General features: G+C 35.0%; 2 protein-coding genes across 3 annotated transcripts; one reads left to right on the top strand and one right to left on the bottom strand.

The window, feature by feature from the left end:
* The first annotated feature begins 5,523 nt into the window (after positions 1-5,523).
* Positions 5,524-7,536, top strand: LOC111281219 (adenylate-forming reductase 03009). 2 transcript variants are annotated; one of them, XM_022868885.2, is made up of 2 exons: positions 5,524-6,415; positions 6,500-7,536. In XM_022868885.2, exons 1-2 carry the CDS (start codon positions 5,608-5,610, stop codon positions 7,264-7,266), a joined length of 1,575 nt encoding a protein of 524 aa, XP_022724620.2. In that variant the 5' UTR covers positions 5,524-5,607; the 3' UTR covers positions 7,267-7,536. The 2 variants fall into 2 exon arrangements, with proteins under 2 accessions (XP_022724620.2, XP_089613473.1); XM_089757347.1 differs by having other exon boundaries at positions 5,524-7,536.
* Positions 7,537-10,134: 2,598 nt separating this feature from the next.
* LOC111281095 (pyruvate decarboxylase 1-like) lies at positions 10,135-14,241 on the bottom strand. Its single transcript, XM_022868701.2, has 7 exons — positions 13,490-14,241; positions 13,192-13,355; positions 12,067-12,628; positions 11,634-11,722; positions 11,414-11,531; positions 10,870-11,058; positions 10,135-10,532 (listed from the first exon to the last, which is right to left on the bottom strand). Exons 1-7 carry the CDS (start codon positions 13,964-13,966, stop codon positions 10,362-10,364), a joined length of 1,770 nt encoding a protein of 589 aa, XP_022724436.2. The 5' UTR covers positions 13,967-14,241; the 3' UTR covers positions 10,135-10,361.
* Between the last annotated feature and the right edge of the window lie 9,723 nt (positions 14,242-23,964).

Genomic DNA, 23,964 nt, shown 5'->3' with positions numbered 1-23,964 from the left:
ATCTAGTAAAGAAAAAGACAGTCAGAAGTAGAGATGTTATCTTTCATAAAAAAAACCATAACAGACTTTGAAAAAAATGAGAAGACTACACGGGTTACTGTTGAATATGATATTTTAACATCAACAGAGATTTCACAGGAAAGAGTCACAGATGGTGAAAATGAGCAAGAAACAAAACTTAAGAATATGAATGAGTTAGCCACAGTTGGTGATGAGCCAGATACAATTAGTTTTGAGCAGTGGGAGTAATCCTCTCTACTTGAGAGTGTTAAGCAGAAAGAGCTACCTTTGGCATCAAGTGATGTAGAGTCTCAACCTAAAAGATTTACTAAAGAGCGCAAGCCATCTACCAGGTATCCAAGTTCAGATTTTATTTTAGTTACCAGTGAAAGGAGAGCCAAAAAACTTCCAAGATATGCAGGCTATTTCGGATAGAGAGCACTGGTTAAAAGTAATAAAAGAAGAGACGGAGTCATTGCGAAAGAATGGTACTTATGATCTTGCTAAACTTTCAACAAGGAAAAGGCCATTAAAGAATAAATAGGTGTTCAAGTTGAAAAAAGATGGTGACAAACTAGTGAGGTACAAAGCTCGATTGATAGTAAAAAGTTTTTCTCAGGAACCAGACATCGATTTTGATGAGATTTTTGCTCCAGTTGTAAAGATGAGTTCTATTCGAGTGACACTGGGATTAGCAGCTAGTTTGAATCTTGAGCTTAAGTAACTTGATGTTAAAATTGTATTTTTACATGGTGATTTACAGGAAGACATTTATATGAATCATCCTGAGGGTTTTGAAGTGAAAAAGAAAAGAGCACTCAGTTTATAAATTGAAGAAAAGCTTGTATGGCTTGAAACAAGTTTCGCGATAATGGTACAACAAGTTTGATTCTTTTATGGTGAGTCATATTTATAAAAAAAATAACAGAGAATTCTTGTGTGTATGTTAAACAATTCCCTAATGGTAACTTCATTATCTTATTATTATATGTTGATGATATGTCGATTGTAGGACCAAATGCTAGTATGATTTACAGGTTGAAAGAATAGTTGTCTAAATCCTTTGATATGAAAGATTTAGGTCCAGCAAAACAGATTTTTGGTATGAAAGTTATCTGGGATAGGAGAGCTGGAAAGCTATGCTTGTCATAAGAAAAGTATGTTGAACGAGTGTTTGGTAAATTCAACATGTAACATGCTAAATCAGTTAGCAGTCCACTTGTCAATCATTTTCATCTAAGTAAGAAATCTTATCCAGTGTCTAAGGAAGAACAACTAGCTATGTCTAATATTCTTTATTCTTCTGCAGTCGATTCTTTAATATATCTTATGGTTTGTACAAGGCCTGACATTGCTCATGCAGTTGGTATAGTGAGCATATTTTTTTTTAATCCGAGAAAGATTCATTGGGAAGCAGTGAAATGAATTTTTAGATATTTGAGGGGTACCTAAAAAATGTGCTTGACTTATAGAGTTTCACAACCAGTTCTAAAAGAGTTTACAGATGCTGACATGACAGGCGATCTTGATGGTAAAAAATTTACTTCAGGACATTTATTCACTTTTACAGGAAAAGCTGTATCTTGGTAATCTAAGTTACAGAAGTGTGTTGCTTTATCAACTATAGAGGTTGAGTATATTGCAGCAACCGAAGCATGTAAAAAAATGATTTGGATGAAATATTTTCTTCTTAAATTGAGGTCGAATCAGAAAGAGTATGTGACATTTTGTGATAGCCAGAATGTTTTAGATTTGAGTAAGAATACCATGTACCATGCTAGAACAAAGCACATTGATGTTAGATATCATTGGTTACGTTCAGTAATTGAAGAACAGCAGATGCTATTGAAAAAAGTTTATGTTGATAAGAATGTAACAGATATGTTGACTAAGATATTTTTTAGGAAAAAGCTTGAGCTTTGTAGTAACTTGACCAGAATGAGTTCCTTGGCTAAGGTAAGTTCTAAATGAAACTGCTATAGTGATGAATCTCCTCTTAATGGGGCTGGAAGGGGAGATTGTTAGGAAAATGAGGTCCAACCTCATGTAAGTGGTTTTGGATCAAATAAAGGTCATGGGCCTTGATCTTTCATTTTACACAGAGCCCTAGCTACTTAATAAAAAAGAGGTGGGGTTGTTTTAAGTGTGTGTCAAAAACCAAGTAGAAAAAGAAGAAAACCCAGAAAAAGCATAGAGAAAAAAGAAAAAGAAGAGTTGGTTGAACGGAAGTCGATCCGTGGTTCAATTGAGTTTGAACCTTGTCAAGAGGTTTATGATTCAGAGTTCTACATTCTGAACGGTGAAAATCGGGTTTAAAGCTCTTTAGGAACAAATGCATAGTATATTTGTTGAATCACTTATTTAGTGAGATTTCTCCAATCATTTCTCTAGTTGTTGATTAGCTCTAGTTTTAACTAGAGAAGAACTTTGTATACCTATTATTTGATAGCGAAAAATTTTCTGGTAGTCCGTGATTTTTTTCCTCTACACTGAAAGATTTTTCACGTAAATCTTGGTGTGCTTTATTTTTTTTGTATTTTTTTATTATTGATTGTTGTCTATTGTTTTTATGTTGTTGTAATTATTGATTCATGTGCAACACTGCCTAAGTTCTTTCGCCGCATAAATAAAAAGCTGGTCAAATATAATGTCTACCCGAGAAAATCGTGTTGAATTCAGTTTAGATCAGGCAATACATTAAACCCATTTCTTATATTATCTTGGCTAGTTCCATTTCTTTCTTCAGAGCAGATCTAACAATCAATCTTTTCTCAATATATGAAAACAGAATATACAAGTGCAGATCACTTAATGATCAACTAAAAAAAATTCCCATTTGTAGACGTGGATGTGATTTCAACATATGCTTTGGCCCCCTTTGTATTCTTAACCTGAATTAATTTTTTGGTTACATGAAACCGTGCTCATTCAAGCTTCGACATGATTGGCATAAGGGTGACATATTTCAATTATTTATAGTCTAAATTGACATGGTCTGTCTTCAAAAGACAAATAAAGGGGTTCATATACAATTTCCTTCTTAGATGGAATTTCTAATGAGATGAAGCATTTGTCATCACACCCAGACATGGTCTCGCACACTTTAATGGAAAAAATAGGACCATAATTTTGAATTTTAGACTTTTTACTTGTAATTTGCTGCCTTTTTGTTTTCCTGTTTTGAAAAAATTTGCAATAACGAGTTATTTGAGCAGTCTATTTCTTTGCTATTCAAATAAGAGAATTCAAATTGACCAGTAAAGTATGGAAAATCCCAAATTTAGTAAACAAGCCAAAAATTTTGATGATATTTTCTGTCGTTGATGCTAATCATTCATGAAAGTGAACGACAAGAAGAACTTCCATGAAACTGCAGCAAAGACTCATGGCCATGGAGAAAAAAAAAATTGCTCCTGGCTAGTTATTCTATCCCGAGAGGAAGGGTGTCAGACAGGTTTCACCTTTTATTTTTCTAGGAAAAGAATATGATTATGCATAAGTAGACTTTTCTAAGTTCTATTATGTTAACACTATATGATGCAATCTATTTTTCAAGAGAAGATGTTAGTATCATGACGTTCAATTTCTTCAAATAATTTCCTTATAATCAAAAGTCTTAATTCAAAATTCTTTCCAGACAGTATTCACAGCATTTTCCCCATGGGTGATTTTATTGTCGTTAATCGAACTTATCTATAGATGTCATGTCACAAGGGCACAAAACCGAAGCCTCCCTTTTCAAGTCTGGTGTCTGGCCTCTTTCTACATCCATCTTCAAACATTACTCTGTGAACAGTTAGCCTGATTATTGTATGCAATTCCCAACTTGTAAACTTGTTGCCTTTAGCTTCGGTCCGTTGGCTGAGATGTATACTTTCTTTTGGGGTTCGAAGGGGTAAGAAATTGACCTGGTGAAGGTCAAACAACCCTATAACCGTGGTTTGAAGATCATGATTGAAAATATACGACCGCAAAAGACCACAACCAAATTAACTACCACTTTAATTGATCTAATCTTTAGCAGGACCACTTCAGCTTTGAAGAGAGAGATGTAATATTGTCCACTATTTTCCATGTTCAGTTCAGCTGCGGGTCATTTCTCCTGATGTACAATGACAATTACTCTATTCCCGTTAACCAGAGACTCAGTGTACTAAAAAACTGAATTTGAGGAGAGTTATTCTATTCACATGCATTCTAGTTATATATGGTTAACTGGTTTCCATCAGCTAGAGTCGTTGAACTTGAAGCCATATTTTTGCTTGTAATTGGTTGGTACAAATAAGTGTACAGCGATGGTCATTCTCATACGTTCTTTTTTTATATATATAATTCTCTACCAACAAATTAGGTAATTGTTAATGGCTCGAATGGCCATAAGTTCGCCATTAAACCACCCATTGTAGTCAGTAACAGGTCTAGCGATAGTCTCAGGTCCTTTTGGACAACCAAAATTACCGAAGAATTAAAGTTCTTTGAATCCCACTTCATAAAAAAAGGGGAGATTAAAGCATTTATGTTATATAAATATATATGAGAAATTATTACTACAAATTCATTCAGAATTATTAATGCCCTTTTCTTGGATCTTTTCTAAATCCCTAAAATCAATAAACTTTGCCGATCAAAAAATTCTTAACAGGCGAGTAATTTTGATTGGGCCACTGCTTGTAGCAGCTAAGTAGTCATTTGATGTAGAAAAAAATTTATATGAAGTTGTCAAAGCGAAATTTATAAAAAAAATTTTATTAAAAATGAGTAAATAAAAAATAAAATTAAAAATTAAAATCAATATATTGAAAATTTTCATCACATAGATTCTAAGGGTATAAAATTTTAAAAAAATTTAATATATTTGATATATTTATTAAATAAATATTTTTTGAGTAAAAATTTATTAAATAAATATTTTTAATAAAAATATTAACAGAATTAAATTATAAATAATTTTTTAAATAATTTTTTACATATTATTAATCTTCACATTAAATTCTATCAATTTATAAATTTAAATTTTTTATTGAAATTTATATTAAATTATTTTTAAAAAATTTATAAATTTTACCTAAATAATTTCATATAAATTTTATTCATTTTGACGTTGTCATATATTTCTTGTATGGTTCTTGCGCCGTTTGCCGCTTTGGTTTAATAAAGCGATTTAAAAAAAAAAAAAAAAAAAAAAAAACTCAGTCGACCGGAATAGCCTTAAGCCAAGATATAAAGTGAACAATCTGACAAAATCAGGGGAAAGAAATGGAAGCAAGAAATACTACCGTAAGTTACCCTCGACCAAGGTTATAAGTTTCATCATCAAATAGTAAATTTATAGGCATTACTTTGATTTGTACGTCTTGCCACATCGTTAAAGACTGTCATCTTGTATTATCGGCGTCACAAACAATTTAGCTCTCACTTAAAAATTACGTTACTTCAGCCTACTTGACAAATTCAACCAAGACCGTTGAGAAAGGCATATAAATAGCCAACTTTGCTCTGTATGGGGAGCACAGGACATACACAACTTCAATAGCCTTCTAGAGCTCTTTTTGTAATTCCCTTCTTTTGTAACAACTTCTTCAATATTTTTTGTTCTAAGAGAGAAACATGCAAAACACAGTGAGGTTTTCGAGCTGCAGAGGTGTGTCCTTCGAGATCCAACCTCATGCAGACCCATTTGCCGTTCCTACTCCAGCTCAAAATGAGACTCGCAGCGGGAGCAAAAAATCTTGGTTTCCTTGGTACCAAGGGGGTTTATCCAATTCCAGGGTGTTCCCTTCTGCCATACAAAGGTCTGTGAGTCGACCAAGCAGTCACTTCTGTGACCTTGACCTTGATGAAGATGAAGATGAAAATGAAGATGATGTCATATTAGAGGGACTAGAAGAGGGCAAGGATCAGGAGAAAGAAGAGAAGCCAAATTTTCCATCTGCAAGCAAACGTGAACAAACACCAAAGCCAGCTCGCAAGCAAGAATCAAGATTATCAGTCATTTTGCTTGACCAAGGGCTGTTCACTGTATACAAAAGACTCTTTGTGGTCTGCTTAACCCTGAACATCATTGGTTTGGTGCTTGCTGCCACTGGACACTTTCCATATGCAAGAAATAGAGCTCCCCTTTTCTCGATTAGCAATATTCTTGCTTTGACACTCTGCAGAAGCGAGGCCTTCCTGCGAATAGTCTTTTGGCTTGCGGTCAAGGTGCTGGGAAGGTCTTGGGTACCTCTCCCTATCAAGACTGCTACCACATCCCTCCTTCAAAGTCTTGGTGGGATACACAGTAGCTGTGGAATTTCTTCGGTTGTATGGCTCATATATGCCTTAGTTCTTACTCTCAAAGACAGAGATAACACTTCTTCTGAGATCATAGGTGTAGCCTCTACTATTCTTTCCCTTCTCTGCCTCTCATGCATGGCCGCATTTCCTCTAGTCCGCCACCTCCATCACAACGTCTTTGAACGGATTCATAGATTCGCCGGTTGGACTGCTCTTGCTCTTCTATGGGCCTTTATCATCCTTACAATCTCCTATGACCCAATAACCAAATCTTACTCAAAAGAACTTGGTTCAAGGTTGATCAAGTGGCAAGAGTTCTGGTTCACAGTAGCCATCACCATCCTAATTATTATCCCATGGTTGACAGTAAGACGCGTGCCTGTCAAGATCTCAGCTCCTTCTGGCCATGCCTCCATTATCAAGTTTGAGGGCGGAATAAAGTCAGGTATACTAGGCAGAATCAGTCCATCACCCTTTTCAGAATGGCATGCCTTTGGAATAATTTCGGATGGAAAAACTGAGCACATGATGCTTGCTGGTGCAGTTGGCGACTTCACAAAATCCTTGGTCTCAAATCCACCAAACCATTTGTGGGTTAGACAAATGCACTTTGCTGGCTTGCCTTATCTAGTCAACATGTATGACAGGGTTTTGCTGGTGGCAACAGGTTCAGGAATCTGCGTGTTTTTGTCATTCCTTTTTCAGCCATGCTCAGCTAACGTATGTGTGCTTTGGGTGGCCAAAGGTATTGAGCAAAACTTCGGAAAAGAAATCAAAGAAATGATGAGCGGGCATCCTAAAGATAAGGTGATTGTCCATGATACAGCTGTGCTAGGCCGTCCTAACGTGTCTGAGTTGAGTGTTGATGCTGCTAAGAGATGGGGAGCTGAAGTGGTCATTGTTACAAGCAATCCAGAAGGAAGCAGAGATGTTGTCAATGCTTGCAAGGGAGCAGGAATTCCAGCCTTCGGCCCCATCTGGGACTCCTAAATTCTATAACTGATCTCACTGCACAATAAATTATTTTTCCAAGTTTTCCTTTGATTCCAAATTTATTATGGTTTGTTCTAGACAATCTCCTTTCTTCCGCATCGGCCAACCAAACGTTGAGAAAGTGATTGCTATTAGCATTATGTCACATCAGTCCTAGTTATTGTTAAAAAAAAAAAAAATTGAAATACTAAAACCGGTCACTGAAGCGTCAGTGAGGTGCAATTCCTATGAAAAGTTGTGCCCATTGGAGCTTATTTTTTAAAATGATCCGATGATCTGCTGGATAAAATGCCAGTCATCAACTAGTATTTATGTCCAGTTGATGACAGGCCATTGACTTTTTTTTTTTTTTTAATTTTATCTTTTGAATTATATTATTATATCAAAAATATTTTTATTTTTTATTATTTATTTTGATTTTTTATTTAAAAAATTTGAAATATTTTTTGTTAATTTAATATCATAAATAAAAAATTTCATTTATTAGTAATTTTTATATAATAAACAAAATTTATAAATATTAAATAATTTAAAATTATAAGTATATACATATTTTAATTTAATATCTATAATAATCAATTTATCTCACCATTAATTTTAAATTTAAATATATATTCAATTATTAATTTTAATCTTATGGATATATTAATCAATCTCATCTCATTTTCATCGTTATTTTCAAACTTATCTTACGACCAAACGATCTCTTTAAGAACAAAATATTCAATTTGAAACGTAGAAAAACCAAAGTACAAACAAAACAGACACACACAGAGGGAAAAAGGGCGGATGTTGATGCCAGCATTGCCACCAATTACTGGTACATCGACATCTGCAATATGCAATAAACAAGGCCAATAGCAGGAATCAGTTTTTCCTGAAAGTTGTAAACTTTCCAAGTGTTCTTGCATTTTATTGGCAACCTAATAGAGTATAAATAAAGCGAATTTATAGAGTACACAAAGTAAGAAGATAAATACTACCGGCCACAGTCACTTCAGCCTTTCCAGTATAGAAAGTTTTACTTAGCCCTGACCACATCAACTGTAGTCACACCAAACAACTTCCTCATCATAGGTTCCTGCTTTTTCAAAAACCTCAGCAGCAATAGGGACACTTGAAGTCACTGGATTGCTTATTATATTGACCAGAGCCTAACCCAAAAAAGTACAAAAGTCATGAGCATATGCATTAGGCAAGACATAATCACGGGACGCGAGATAAAGGGAATCATGCTGGGACAATAATTAGCAATGGCTACGCAAAAGGGTTTCACTATTCCAGCATTTATGTTGAAAAGATAATCACGTCATTCCAGGCTACCTTGGAACACCCAAAGGAATAATCACAAGGTCAGATCCTTCCAATGCTTTACCGAGCTGTTCTTCACCCACATAGCCTGTAAACTAATAGCCAAAAAAAAACAACAAAAGTGAAAAACTTCCCTAAAAGCAAGAACTTGAATTGAGAAAACATAACCCTTTATTCCCCACTTAAGAGAACAAAACTTTTTCAGTCCCAAAATTACATAAATGATATGTAATAGTAAAAGGAATTTTTTATATAAAGAAAAAGAATGCTACTTTCTGATTGAACATAAATATAAAAGAAAGGGATGTAAGAAAGAAACCAGAAGAAAAAGGACCTGAGCAGGAGAGTTAATGTGGCTGACATCAGCGGCAACACCGGGTGTGTTAGCTATATCATAAAGAGAAGGGGAAGAGACAAATGGGTTTAGCTTCATTAACAGAGCCAATGGCTGTCCAATACCCCGCCGCTCCCAATATCGCAACTTTCCTTTCAGGGTATCCTGTGGAGTAGTAGAACCGACTCAGGAGATGGGTAAATGCACATGGGCTCGGTTACACTGCCGTGACCTTCTTTAACGCAGCCCTTGCACATCTCAACATGCTAATCTTCATTTTGAGGTAGAAGAGAGGGCGAGTAGGAGTTTTTAAGTTTTGAAGACAAAATGGAGTAATGTAGTAAAGAGATCAGAGAAAATGGAGGCTGTAACCAAAAAAAAAAATGGAGAGTACCACTGAAGAAATTGAAAAGAAAAACGGAAAAAAAAAAGTTGTGGTTTTAGAGTGGTTCGATGCTGCGAATGAAATTTTGACATGTGGACAACTTATTTAAAGTTTTCTTTTATTGGTTATTTTCATCCTGGAAATACTTAAAAGAACTTTTTTATATTTCTAGTCGTCTCCTGAGGGTACCGCGAACGAGGGAGACTAGCCAGGACAGCACCCAATGTTTAATGATCCTGTGTGCAACAAAATGCACTGATAGAAAGTGACTGAAAGTCTGAAACCAGGGAAAAAAAATCGGACTCCAAAATGAAACAGACAATCACTAGAAGATGAAGATGACAGTTTGCCAACTACAAGAATAGACCATACACAATGTTGCCAAAATTTTGGTTGGTTGCCATTTTCTCTGCTTCCCTTGCTTGTATTGTTCGTTGTACTATTCTCACGCAAATGCAACAGCTTCAAGTTTTGAACGATACAACAACGATTCACTTGCAGTTTCAAGTTGTAATGTTAAAATTGGAAAACACAATGCAGAGACATGTTTCCTGGAAATCCCATAAAGAGCATACGCAAATCAGATTTCCTAGTGTTGTTGAGAATTTCAAGAGCCATTATTGTTGGCAGTACAATGACAAAATCCTCGTTTCTTTCTGCTATTCATAGGAACTTGCTGAAAGCCATTCCAAAAAGATGGCTTGGCTTGGGTTGAAACACTGAAAACATGTTTCTGAGCTTTCCACTTAATAGTAGAAATAAGTTTTCGCCGGGTTCTTTCATCGTTGCAAAGTAACAGTCGGTTAATTTCAAGAGACCTCCAAAACACTGGACCTAGTTAAGGCATTCAAGCTTTATTATTTGTATCCCTTCCTACAGCAGCTTCATGACGATCATGTAAAAGAAACAGAAACGGCTTAACATGTCAACACATAGTAATTAGAATCAATTGCTACAATTTACAAAGTATAATGCAGTAACAAGATTGACAGAAATATTATCCAGGTCAAGTAATTCTGTCCTTCTATCTTATTTCAAGCTTATGGTGCTTCAAATTTGCCTCTACTGAGGATTTGGAGGACGGCTGTTAGCAGAGGAAACTCTGGATCCCCATTCCAGCAGCTCTTTGCTAGTGTCATCTTTGTGTGCAAAAACTTCAATGAAACATAATGAATCCTTTTTTTCTCCTGTTGCTGTGGCGATTGCTTCTTTCAGTTCATCCTCTGTTCGCACCTACATTTAACAATTAAAGTATTAAGTCTATGCCTACCAATGAGGTACTCTGCATTAACTGTGGATGCATCTAATCATTTGAAAAATAAAACCACCATATGTAAACTTTGGATTTGGAATTTCTGATCAACATATGCATGCTTTCGTAATAGGCCCAGAAACCTATTGAAATATCCCAAAAACAACAACAGAATCTTTTTTTGCTATGAAGGAGATAAACTGAGAACTATAGCCCAATGGAAGTAGGGAAGAACTAATGATGATGTTTAATGTTTTGTATTCTCTTGATTAAGCTATGGCTTGTTAGGCCTTTAACTATTTATGCTAAGTTACAAACCTTGGTTGTCCAGCATTTGCCTTCACCATTTTGGATGGCATCAACAAGGCCACTGTAATTCCAGTTCTTGATAACATTGTAAGGGCCATCATGAATCTCAACTTCAATTGTATAGCCTCCATTATTGATAAGAAATATAATGTTTCTTTGTCCACATTGGATCATTGTTGAAATATCTTGAGCTGTCACCTGAACAATTGAAAGAAAAAACCATTAAATGACCAAATTCTTTACCTTATCCAAATATAGACGCTATTTGTTACTTCCAACTTCCAAGCAAATATTGCAGTATATGACCATTCTAGCCAAGATTCATCTTCTCTTATGTTTATTATCATATATATGGAGCAACTGTTTCTTGAAAAGCACTAATTCAGTTGCTTCACAACCATGTCAATGAATTGAAACAGTAAAAATTACTTGCATTATTAGAAACTTCCACCTTCTACCACTAAATTCCTTTTCTATATCAGTGTTATATCAAATGCTTGTGGTTACCCTTAAACGTGTCATTGAAGTTCTAAATGAAAATTATCTCGCTCACCTGGAAACTACCATCACCAATGCAAGCAATTATACGCTTGTCTTTAGCAGCCTGAGCATATCCAAGTGTGGCACCAACTGACCAACCAATGGATCCATACTGCATCTGGAATTCATAACTGCAAGCAATAAAAGTAAACATTTACCCTGCTGCAAAATAAACATACACGAGTCTTTTTCGAAACTCAAAGAAATGTACCATTTGAGATGATCTGGCTTACCCGCAGTTCTCTGGAAGACGGAGCTTCTGACAGTTGAACCATGAGTCTCCTGTTTCAGCAATAACTGCAGTGTCTCCACTTAGCATCTCCTGTTAAACAAGGTCAAACAATAAATTAGACAAAAAAGGTAAATGAAAGAAACAAGAATCAAATGAAGTGCCCAAATCTGGTTTTGCATTGTTACGTCTAAATGATTCACATTATAAACTAAAGCAAATGTTTCCACCTTCCAAGAAACCGAAATTAAAGCAGAAAGGGCCAAAAGGCATGTCTTACGCACTTAACTGTATTTGTTTGTTAACCATATTAATTATTCCATATGAAGGCCTCCTAAAGGGCCAATAAATCTCATATGCTCATTCCTTTAGTAAATCTATATTCTAAACTCCAAATAGTGTAGAGGATAATTTCAAATCATGACCTTAGTGCCTACCTGAATGTGCTTAAAGAGAACATTGACTCTCAGAGGCTCATCATCCCCATGCTTCAGAGGCATGCCTGGAGGGATAAAGATTCGCCTATAGTTCTCCACAGCAGTGCTGTTTCTCTTCAGCTTCTTGGCTAATGCACTTAAGAAGTCAGTCATGAAAACCCAGCCCAAAGAAGGACCATTGCCTATAGTCACACGATTAGGCTCCACCATGATTGCTTTCTCCTTCCTGATCAGTAAAGAGTAACCTACAGAGCTGTAATCGTTGAAGATCGGGCCAACAAAAACATAGGCATCAGCAGATTCCACTATCTCCGCGCAAAAGCTGGTGCTAACAGCACCCCAATATGTTCCAATAAAGTGTGGATGGTGTTCTGGCACCAATCCCTTGGCCGAGGGCATTACAGCAATTGGATACCCACTGGCATCTGCAAGCTCTACAAAGGCTTCTTGTGCCTTTGCAACCCTTAATTTGGGTCCACCTACTAGGACAGGCTTCACAGCTTTGTTCAGAAAATCAGCAGTAGCTTGCACAGCTGCTTCTAATCCTAATTGATTGCTTACCCTGCATAATTGTAAAGAATGAGCATCACGAGCATGTAACTTTGTTTCATTCATATCTGAAACAAATATCTATTTAACATGCCATTCTAATGGATGAAAAGTTCACTCAGTAAACAAGGGCAGGGCATCTTCTATTAAAAGCCCTTTGTAATAGTACTGCAAAAAACATAATATCTCTGTTTTTTTATTCAAATTTAAAAATGTTTCAACCATTTCATCTATGTAAACTAATATTTCTCTTTTGTTTAGGCCTGGCTCCTTAGCTTCAAAAAGCCTCCATTCACCAAGTTAACTATATATCATTATCAGCAATACAAGAAAGATAGATTATAATAGTCACAACTTAACAACTTTCTGCAACCATAAGAATTGTTCCTCATTTAGATGAATAGAAGAAAAAGTACCCATTTGCCAATTGCCAATCTCAATAATTTAAATGAAGTAAATTCCTCAAAATATACCACTAGCAGCGTACTGATGATAACTAAGGGAAAGATCAATCTGATTGACCGAAATGGCTAATGCCTAAATACAGTAAAATAAGAAGTTAGAGAAAAACTATACTTTGGAGCAAGAAAGAAGGGCACTGGCTCTCTATCAAATGTTGGATGAGGAATTCCAGGCAAATTGCAGCTGATACTAATGTAAACCGGCTTGCTTTCCTTCAAAGCTGTTGATATCGCAGTATCTATAAGCTCATGTGCATCATCCAAGTTATTGACCACAGCCTATCATATCAGATCACCGCCACAGCATCATTAGTTTATTAACTTACCCTAATATCAAGTAACTTAGAGCAACCATAAAAAGTTACAATCATATACGCAAATTAATACTAACTGAAAAGGTTCCCTTAACTTACTTGGGCACAGGTGACCGTTTGAAAGCATCTTAGTTCTTGGCTAAAATCAGGCAACCCAATAGTGTGATGCAATATCCGGTTGGTCCCGTAGTCATTAGAATTAGGCCCTCCAACTATGCAAATCACCGGCAAATTCTCACTATAAGCACCAGCAATAGCGTTAAGCACACTGAGGCCTCCAACGGTGAAAGTCACAACACAGGCCCCCACGCCCTTAGCACGTGCATAGCCATCAGCAGCATATCCGGCGTTAAGCTCGTTGCAGCATCCGATCAGGTTCAGCTCGGGTTCTGCTATGAGGTGATCCAAGAGGGTCAAGTTGAAGTCACCAGGAACTGAGAACACATCCTTCACACCAATCTCCACGAGCCGCCTTGCCAAGTGGCATCCCAGGGTGCCACTCGAGCCACCCCCACGGACCGGAGGGGGTAAGGAAGTGGGATATGCTGATGAACCGATTTTGTTACCAGCTTCCATGCAGTAGACTTTTTTGTAACAAAATGATTAAAAAAAGCAAGGGTAGGGAACTTTATGAAATAATTGATGTTAATGTTGAAGATGAAGTAATTTGGTGAGTTTTCAAAGGTTTTGGAGTAGGTATTAATATAAGTTTTGCGAAGAGAAGGTGGGTTTGATTTACAATGGGCTGGTGTCACGGAAAAAGACACGGGACCGCTATCCGCTAGAAAAGTTATGTTCAATGGCTAGGCTTCGGTTGGTTTTAGAGTTGAAGGAAAAACAGGATTATGCGGAAACCATGATTAGTTTTTTTTTTTTTTTATTTAAACTATCCTTAAATTTTTTATTTTATTATTTATTTAATTATAAAGGACATTTATGTATAAATTTTTTCGAATCAATAATTTTTAAATATCAATTTTAATAATATGTATTTGATAAAAAAAATAATCAACTCTTTTTTAAAAGTTGGTGGTTTGCTAAACTTTAAGTTTTTTTTGTTGCCTGATTTGTGGTGTAGTTGTCGGTTTCGAACTGTGATTTTGATTATTATAAGATTATAGGCGGGAATATTTAAGATTTATGTCAGGAAATATAGGAAGGAGATGAAAGGGACCACTATATTGGAAAACAGGAGCAAGTTGGTCTGGTTTTACATTACATTTGTCTCCCTTGAATTTCTCAATTCATGGCTTCTTTTAGATTAATAAAAACATTGCACATTGTCCTAAAACTTGAAAATTCTTGTCTTGAGAAATTATTGAATGTCTTAGGCTTGAATGTTGACTGAACTTTTCCATTTCAGAAGCTTATAAATGGTTTTTTTTTTTTTTTTTTCCAATGGGTAAAAATGAAAATTCATTTGGTATGGAAACAAATATACTTCTCTTTTACTTTTTCTATATCAGGAAAAACAGAATTTCTATTCTACATCTCTATCAGCATTGAACGATTGAACCTGCTTACGGATTCTGTTCATAGTGATTATCTATTATTCTATGAATAAATAACTTGCTCTTCCTTTTTTTAGCCCACTGTTTCCTTTCTCCCTCGCCCACCAAAGGTTAAAAAAGAAGACGCATGTGCATCTAGTCTTGGGGAACAAGTAGATTGATAGACATTACCCCAAAAAAAGAGGTCAGAGGTCAGATTTATTTGTTGAATTTGTAAAGCCAAATTTTTTTACAAGTCGCATATATACGTAGAATATTCTATTCTATTTCTAATCAAAGGTGTGCCATGGTGGAACTGGGGTTGATTTTATACAGTGGCAGCCATATGTTTTGTATTGGTCAAGGCAACGAAAATTATTTTGCAACGTTGACCAATTGATCTTATTATTTGTCTGATTAAGTTGGAGATTGTGTGATTGTTAATCTGACATATACCTGATTGAAATAATCCAGGTTGAAAAGAGAAGAAAAAGAACTCATGTTCTAAAATGAAGTACGATTCAATATTTCTAACAAGGGATCTTAGAGGTGAACCACTTGATGACCAGGATGGGAGCCTTGATCAAACCTAGTGCAAACTCAATTACGGTGGTTAAGCACAAGCAAAATGGGCAGATGCAAGTCAACACCAACCTACGGCATCACAAAAACAACCCCATTAAATCATATTAAAAGCAGCAATTAACATCCTACAATCCAGATGCCAACAAGGAGGGATAAAAAGAAGAAGGGCAGATCCAACAGGAAGCCTAAGGGCCTGCATTCACAATCATCACAGCAGCAACAGCAAGACATATTTCTTGTTCATAACTCTCAATCCTGTTCTTTGCTCTTTGTTCATTTTTTTTATTTCAGTTTTCTTGCTTTTCTTGATTAATTTCTTCGATCTCTCATTAAAAAAATCTATAATACAATGATAAATTTGAACTAAAAATTATAAAAACACTTCAACCTCTTATCTCAGAGAAAATATCACTACTGATTAGGTTATATCTCAAATATTAATGTTATATAATGAAATTAAAAGCATATTTTAGGACTAAAGAGGTCAATTAACTTTTTGCAGGACATAACTAGGCCTAAGAACAATTCGGCCTGCCGTTACGTGCTTTCTACCTAAGCCTAATGGATTAGTCTTATAATATGGGCTTCATCTACTTTCATGATAGTTTGGGCTGCAAGGCAAGGCAAGCCTATTGGTCACTTGATTACCTTCAGAAAGCCAAATATAAGAAGAATATCCTAAATGATACTTCTCAAGGATTGACTTTGATTTTCAAATAACAGTTTTTACATTGTCAGTTATCATTCATATGTGAAGATTATCCATGTTTGTGAAGATTACTAATTAACTTAATTGAATTAGTTCAGTCAAGGGCTCACTGAAGGAGTCAAGGAACCTCGACGTTTGGTATTTGCAATCTCAATGCCTGGTGATGGGTGAGAATGACGCACTCCTCATGATTTGGCATGCGGAAAACAACTACTGAATACTAAATATATATAGCTTGTCAAGTAGCTATTTTATAAGCTTTATATTCTTAGCATTCGAGATGCTCTGAGATAAGTATGTACACATCTCGATGATCGAAGTTTCACAATTCTTACTAGAAATTATTGGAAGTGACAAACAGAGCTACCCCGACCACATTGTCTCTAGGGCAATGCTGGTGTATGGTTGATCCTCAAGTAAATGGGAGGTAGCTAGTTATGTTAAGGATCAGGCCCTCCTGTTGAAATTCTTGTTGCATCCGTCAATACTCTCATGTCATGCTTCATTGCGCACAAATCATAGCCTGCCAATGCATGGATGATGGTTTGACTATCAATCTTTTTCTGCATTGTCTTATGCCTGGCATAACTCTTTGCTTCGACAATATTAATTGCATTTGCTGATAAAATGAGTAATATGACTAGTGAAGCCTGCAGTGATGGTTGCAGGCATTTCTAAGCTGAATGTACCGAATCCAAGGAAACTGATCAGTAGTAGATAGATATGGATGGCAATGGCAAATGGCCATTTTATGGTAACATAAATCTCATTCTCATATATATTTGGAAATTCATGGCAAACGTCCAAGATTTCACAGCTCAGGAAACAATGGTGTGGAGTATGCAAGTTGACAAATCCGTAGGGATATTTGTTTTAGTTTTCTAGAAGGTTTATTATTTTTCCTACCATTACCTGTTTACTTTAACTATCCCTTGCATAAAGGCCAAAGCATTTGTCTAAGGTCCCCACACGAGCATACCCACATCTTTGGCTTGGTTATTCATTTCTCATTAAAAGACATAACAGGAACAAAGTTGAGCAACCCCTGAAAATAAAATTGTTAAAGGATATAAAATCCTTGAACCACAGGACGTGAAAGAGACAAACATGGTCAAATTTCATTGAAGTCATTGTTGCGTTTAGTTTTTGTCTCTTGTTGATCACAAAGTGACTCTGAAAAAAGAATGCGTCTTTGCCACTTTACATGTTAGGACAGTGTTCTTCCACGGGGTTATTAATATCACACAGCACCTATTTGATTCCCAATTTGGCAATTTTTACCTTTTTTTTTTCTTTTTAATTAGGTCTGCTTTTCTAATTTGCAACTTACATTTATAAAATTTTAATTTTATCTCATAAAAAATGTCTCACAAATTTAGAACAATATTATTTTTATGCAGACCCGTACTCTTTGTCCCACATAAGGTGAGTCATAAGTTTGGGTTTGTACTATTTTGTAGAGATTTGTATCTAATTTACGAGATATTATTCATTTTGATCCAAAATTTTTATAATTTTATCCTACAAAAAGTTTTTCATAAGTTTAAGTTTAAGCTCTGCTTAAATATTACAGCAAATCTTCAAAATCTTTTGATATAAGATTGAAGTATCATAAATTCCAATCATTGAAGCTTGGCGGGGAGCAAAATATATAAATCTATTGAATCACACTAAATGTTAGGCAAGCTCAACATAAAATACATATAAATCACAGAATCAAACATAACACAAAATACACTCAAATTACAAGATTACACCAGACGTTAAAATTTTAAAAGTGACTCTCATTGTGTAACATTTAGCTCTCGTAAGATTTTAAAAATGACTCTATGATATAGTACTTAGCGCACTCATAAAATTTTAAAAGTAACTCTCACGATGTAACATTCACTTATCGTCCGACTGATAACTATTTTAATATTATTTATAAACATTTATACTTAATCTAAAAAATATTATTTATTATGATTTAAAAATTTTATGATTTTACCTTATAGAAAGTAACTCATATGTTTAAATTTAAATCTCCATTAAATATCATAATAAATTATGAAGACGTGAGGTGTCACAAATTTTTTTTTATTTTTTATTTTTTGGCTCAACGGTGACTCGTAACATTATACTGCGTCCCTAATCAATTGAAAAGTGGGTCTGGTATTTCTCGTTGTCTTGCATAAAGAACTTTCGAACTTTATAAGCCATTTTGTCAGAGGTCGAAGGACGTTGCCAGTTTTTGTCTTATTATTTTTTAAACTCCTAATAAAAAAAAGTAACATATGAATTTTTTTTATATAATCTACCAGAAGGCAAAAGTTATGTCAGTATACACTTGATCTGTACGCCTGATTTTCTGTCGACCATTTTCTTTGTTATGCTTTAAACTATGATATAAACAATACCTGAGTACGAACCCCCATGGCCAGAATCAAATTCAAGATATCCCTTTTGTTTGGGTTTTTTTTTTTTTTTTTCAATTACTTACACTTCTTTTGATTCACGCTTCAGCTTTTTTTTTTTTTTTTTTTTTTTCATTTTATTAAAAAATAACACTCCATTAGTTCAATCAGTGTCCTCTCCATTTTATTGCAAATACATTTTCATTTTGAATAGAAAACTGCTTCGCCTCAGCAAGCAACAGTATCATTTAATCCTGTTAAACACTTAAACTACTTCTTAATGTCAACATCAAAATGCTGGAACCATCGAAGTTGAGGGTTGCAGTTAAGGAGGTGCATCTGCTTTGGAACATTTGTAATAACCAAATGATCAGAACGTCAATTGTGAAATTTGTTCTCTAGGAAGTTGATGATTTAGTAATTAGATAAAACTGTTTGTAAAGATACTGATAGGGTTGAATGAATGAATATATAAATTCAATCATCCAAAAAAACACAAAAAAAAGAAAAGAAAAGCTGCTGAATGCTGATGTATGATGCCAGTGCATGCATGCTGTATGTTCTTCTAATTAACACACGGCTGAAGGCCTGAAATCCTTGAATTCTTAAAGAAAATATTGTGTCCTGATCAGGTCAGTGCTATATGTAACTTGATTTATATGGTATATCATCCATTGCTAAATCCAATTGGTTTTCAACTGCTTGATTATAGGAAAGCTAGACATCTCCTCCTGTGCATGCATTTTCCACTTTGAAATGTATGACTACTCTAATTTAAAAAAAAAACAAAAGTATGGCCACTATTAATTAAAATTTAACTGATGGATACTGCAATCAATATTAAACAAGAATCAGAAGATTGAGAATGTGGAGTTTGAACTTTTAACTTAAAAATGGTCGCTTAAGGTTAGGGATGCTAATCTTATTTATATTTAACAAGGAATTCGATTTCTTACTCAAATGAAGATGAGAATAGATATTATATTATGGATATGAAAATAGAGATGAGTATGATTTTAAATTTTTATTGAGTATAAGGATAAATACAAATAATATAACATTCATTTTGTATCCATACTTTACATATATTTTATATATATTTAGTAAATAAATTTTTTAAAATAATATAAATTATTATTTTAAATTAATTAAAATTAATATAATTTTATTAAAAAATATATTATATATGTTTATAAAAAATTATTTAAATATACAAGATAAAAATAAAAAAATAAATTTTGGTTTTTATTTTTTTAAAGAAGTTCTGGACATGAGAATTATCTATAACTATTAAATACTCACAATGTTGAGGATGAAGATAGATTTATCAAACTCGTATTATCTGCAAATTACTTGGAATAACTGATGAGAACATAAAAATTGAAAAGTGAAACGTTCATTTACTTCTGTCAAAGATAGTATACAAGCATATGTAAACCTACAAAAGGCCCTATGAGAAGATAATTTTTCATATGTAACATTGGTGTCTTGTCGAAATCCATTTTGATGCTTTTTTCCTCCATATTCAAGAGAGAGAAAGAAGGATTATATATCAACAACGTAAAGTCCACTTTAAGAAGAAGAAGAAGAAGATGTGGGTTCGGTTGTACCCGTTAGAGAAGATACCACCTCCCACTACAAAATTATAAACTAGTTATTGATGAAGTGATGATGTTGGTCAGGTCCGCTGGGACTTGTTCTATCAGCATGTTCATACTGGTATTTCGTAGCTTCTTCGTTCAGGTACCGTCTCAAGGCCTTCATAGTTTGGTTTAGATTCTTCTTCTCTATCAGAGGGCGACTCTCTGAGCCTGCAGACAAAAGTAGTAAGACCAAGGTAAGGCATACCAGATACCTAGAGACAGACATTGTGGTTAAGGTGATTAAGTGAAAACCTTGTGCTTTGACATGGTAGCTGAGAGGCTTTGCATATTTATATACTTCGTAATCAACCTTTTTACAAAGTGGATGAGGAATTTTAAATCAATCACTAGACTGTAAATTGTAATCTGACAGGGAAAGACCGTTTTTCCCGTTGGCAGAACTAATGTAAAAATACAAAGGTTTGGCCTGAGATCATTCTGACAAAGCTTTTGCCAATAAGACGTCAAACAGCCCCAAGCCAACATCTATTATTGTAAGTTTGTGGAGTATTATACTCCTTTTAGCCTATTACTGATACTGGTTGATCATTTATAAGATTCACAACTTCACACTTGGATAACTCAAGAATAGGTCAGTGTGAGGCATTGCCATTCGTATGCCATAGAGGATAAGTGGATAAACCAAACCGACCTGTGACAGTTTTGATAATAAAAATTTGAGAAAAACATTACATTAAACCAATTCGTTGAGTTAAAAGTAGAAAGCCCTTCATCTGCCACCTGTTTATCTTTATTGGTAAGGACCTCACAAGGATAAGCCAGGCCTTAAATTAATAGAGAGAACATCCTTTTGGAAAATGAAAGATTTTGCCTTTAATTTTACCATCTTTCTGTCTGATTTGCAATGCAAGATAAGATCAACATCACCGTCTTTCTATTTTGCTGTCATTGATGACACAACAAAGATTGGAACAGATTAAACACAGGCTTCAGATCATTAACTTGACCCGGGCTGTTTACTTTATGCATTAATAATAATTTGCATATAAGTAGACCTCAGGGCTATTATAGCTTACTTTATGCATTAAATGGTTGGATGGTGGGAGTTTGAATAAAATTCTAGATTCAAATTCTAGGAGCTCCCCTCTTGTATCAGAAAGAAAAAAAAAAAGAAAAAGAATCAGAGTTTTGATGTCCCCTCTAATCGTATTGTAAGGTTGAACGAAGGATCGTGAGAGAAGAGAAATAAAGTACATCTCTTCCACCCAGGCAGATGCATACATACTACTTGGTGCAGAAAAACCTATATTTTAATCTGCTTACGAGTTAAAAAGTGCCAAAAGGGGAGTTTTGCTTCAATGCTAGAGCAAGCATATATAGTTGCGTTTTCTATTCCTTTTGACTTTCAAAGTAGCTTAGCTGTTTATAAAGGTACTTCAAGCATGAATTATCCATTTTTTCTAAAGGGAAGAAGGACTGTTCTTCGTTTACAGAAGGGAAGGAGGAAGAGAGACAAGTTTTCGTTGCTTTAGATAAATTGAGACCTCTGATTCAGCTTTGGAGGTGTTGACGATAGGATTTTACAAGCCTTATACTATGAAATTAATTCTATGATTGACAAGAACTCAACAATGTATGATAAAGGTTCCTGGTACCTTTTTTTTTTCTGAATTGAAATCGGAAATGAACATATAATTCTCCTTTCCTGAGGTATCAATGCTTCATTTTATAATATCACTCTGAAGATTTCAGCAGTGAAGAAGAATCCAACCCAACTAATAGGAAATACAGCAGGATATTATAGTCTTGTTTATCTTTCCATGGATCATGGTCACTTCAAGATCCCAATTAATCGAGGTATTCAGCACCAGTAAATAGTGGTTGTCAGTCATTAAAGCTAGTTTCGGTGGTGTTTTCTAATCTATATATTAAATGAGCTAACAGATTTTCTTTCTGTGCACTTTAAGCTTCACGATCAAAGCAATACCTTTTTATGTTTGGAAGCTAATGACTTAAACAAGTTAAAGAGGTCCTTTTTCCCTCTACTATCTCAAAGAGGGCCGGTAAACCTATGAATGACAAAAGGAAAATTTACTGCACTTTTAGTCACTAAACTGCACCTTTCACAAGGAATTTTTGTAGCAGAAAACAAACCATTAAGTCAAGTCAGTCCAAATAAAAGGTTAACAAAAAGTTCAGAAACTGCAATAGGCTTCTTTTTATTTTAAATTTTTAAAAAACTATAGTACTACAACACTTTAGCCACATGCCCTCCTCCAAAGAAAGAGAATACAGCTCTAGTCTCTTTTCTCCAAACTGTAAATATATATATATATATATATATATATATATATATATATATTACATTCTTGATTCCTCACTGCTAGGTACTCTGTACTCCTATATGACTTCCCTCCAACAAATTCATCTCATTTGGAATAGCAGCATTCATAAAATTTGTTTCTCCTCATTTGGAATATCATATCACAATTTTCTTCTCTTGCTGGCAAAATTTGTTCATCCTATATGGTTCTTCTATAGTCGGTAATTGTTTTATATGGTTACTGAAAGGGATCGATAGAGTAAATAAGGAAATGAGAAACGAACAAATAACAACAGTATAGTCCCATTTTGACTTAAGTGTCTAGGCATTATGAAAGCCTTCTCGCAGGCGAATTATTAATACTTTAACATCTCATAGAAGTTGTTTCTGACAGGGGTGGAGTCAGAGTTTTAACACTAAAAGCGTTCCAAGTAAGAAGACTAGAGGGTAGGAGCACAAAAATTTTGGGGTGTCACTACTTTGTTAATGAAGGATGGAGTGATGTTGGGGATCAGGTCAGCCAGGACTCACTCGTTTTGACTCGTACAGGTTCTTGTTATTGTTTTCATTTGCCTGTCCACTCTTAAATGCTTGCCTGGCAGCCAATGCTCGAATACACTTAATCAGGTTTCGTCCCTCTGTGTATGGACCAAGAGGACGACCATCAGACCATGAGAAGGAGACCAGTAATAGTAACAGGTACACATAAAATCTCGAGCTTGCCATTTTCTTAACAAGGTTTCAGAAAAATATAGTACGCTCGTCTTGCAGGAATTCGAGCCGGAGAATTCCATAGTAAAAAACTATCACATTTTGTTTTTTAATTGAAGTGGGTGAAATGGGCCCTGAGAACATAATGGGACTGTTTTGTTGTTATTTGTTCGTTTCTCATTTTCCTATTTACTCTAACGATCCCTTTCGTTAATCATATAAAACAATTCCGACCATAGAAGAACCATATAGGTGGAACAAATTTTGTCAGCAAGAGAAAAAACTTATGATCGATCGAATGAAGATGCAAGGACTTAAAGCTTCTCAATATCCAATCTTTTTTTTCCATTGAACTTTTTTGTTGCGGGTGATGAATGTCAACATGCGAATCATGTGGTTAGAGGCAGGAAATGCTGATGGCAAAGTGCCCTCGAATTGGAGGAGCTCTCAGCTCCATATGAAATTTCTCATTCTCCGATTGGCTTGACATAGTGACATTTGGCTTCTTCTAGAGCACCCCTAAGTCCCAACCGCACTTAAACATATTTTTTGTACCACTGTTTAAGAAACTTCCAATTTTCTGTTGTCTGCATTCGGTATTCTTTGTGGAACTCCAACACCTTTTTTTTTCCCTAAAAGCTTTTTGTGTTCTCTTCAATATATATTCAATTGTGAACTTAGGATGAATCCACTGAGCAATGTAGTGGGCCGGCGATGCCGTCCCTCTTCCTCATAGATAATGAGTACTTCATATGC

This window comes from Durio zibethinus, chromosome 28 (assembly GCF_047325235.1).
Source record: "Durio zibethinus cultivar Kanyao isolate XHJ-2024 chromosome 28, ASM4732523v1, whole genome shotgun sequence".
Taxonomy (NCBI): Eukaryota; Viridiplantae; Streptophyta; class Magnoliopsida; order Malvales; family Malvaceae; genus Durio; species Durio zibethinus.
Note: the sequence above shows the minus strand (reverse complement) of the source record. Positions and strands in the feature narration are given on the sequence as shown.

What these genes read in the sequence shown, in the direction of transcription:
- LOC111281219 (XM_089757347.1), top strand. Translation starts at nt 5,608, where the DNA reads ATGCAAAACACAGTGAGGTTTTCGAGCTGCAGAGGTGTGTCCTTCGAG.
- LOC111281095 (XM_022868701.2), bottom strand. Translation starts at nt 13,966, where the DNA reads ATGGAAGCTGGTAACAAAATCGGTTCATCAGCATATCCCACTTCCTTA. An exon ending in TTCTCTTTAAGCACATTCAG is followed by an intron (nt 11,723 to 12,066) that starts GTAGGCACTAAG and finishes CTTGTTTAACAG; the next exon opens with GAGATGCTAAGTGGAGACAC. An exon ending in GCAAATGCTGGACAACCAAG is followed by an intron (nt 10,533 to 10,869) that starts GTTTGTAACTTA and finishes TGTTAAATGTAG; the next exon opens with GTGCGAACAGAGGATGAACT.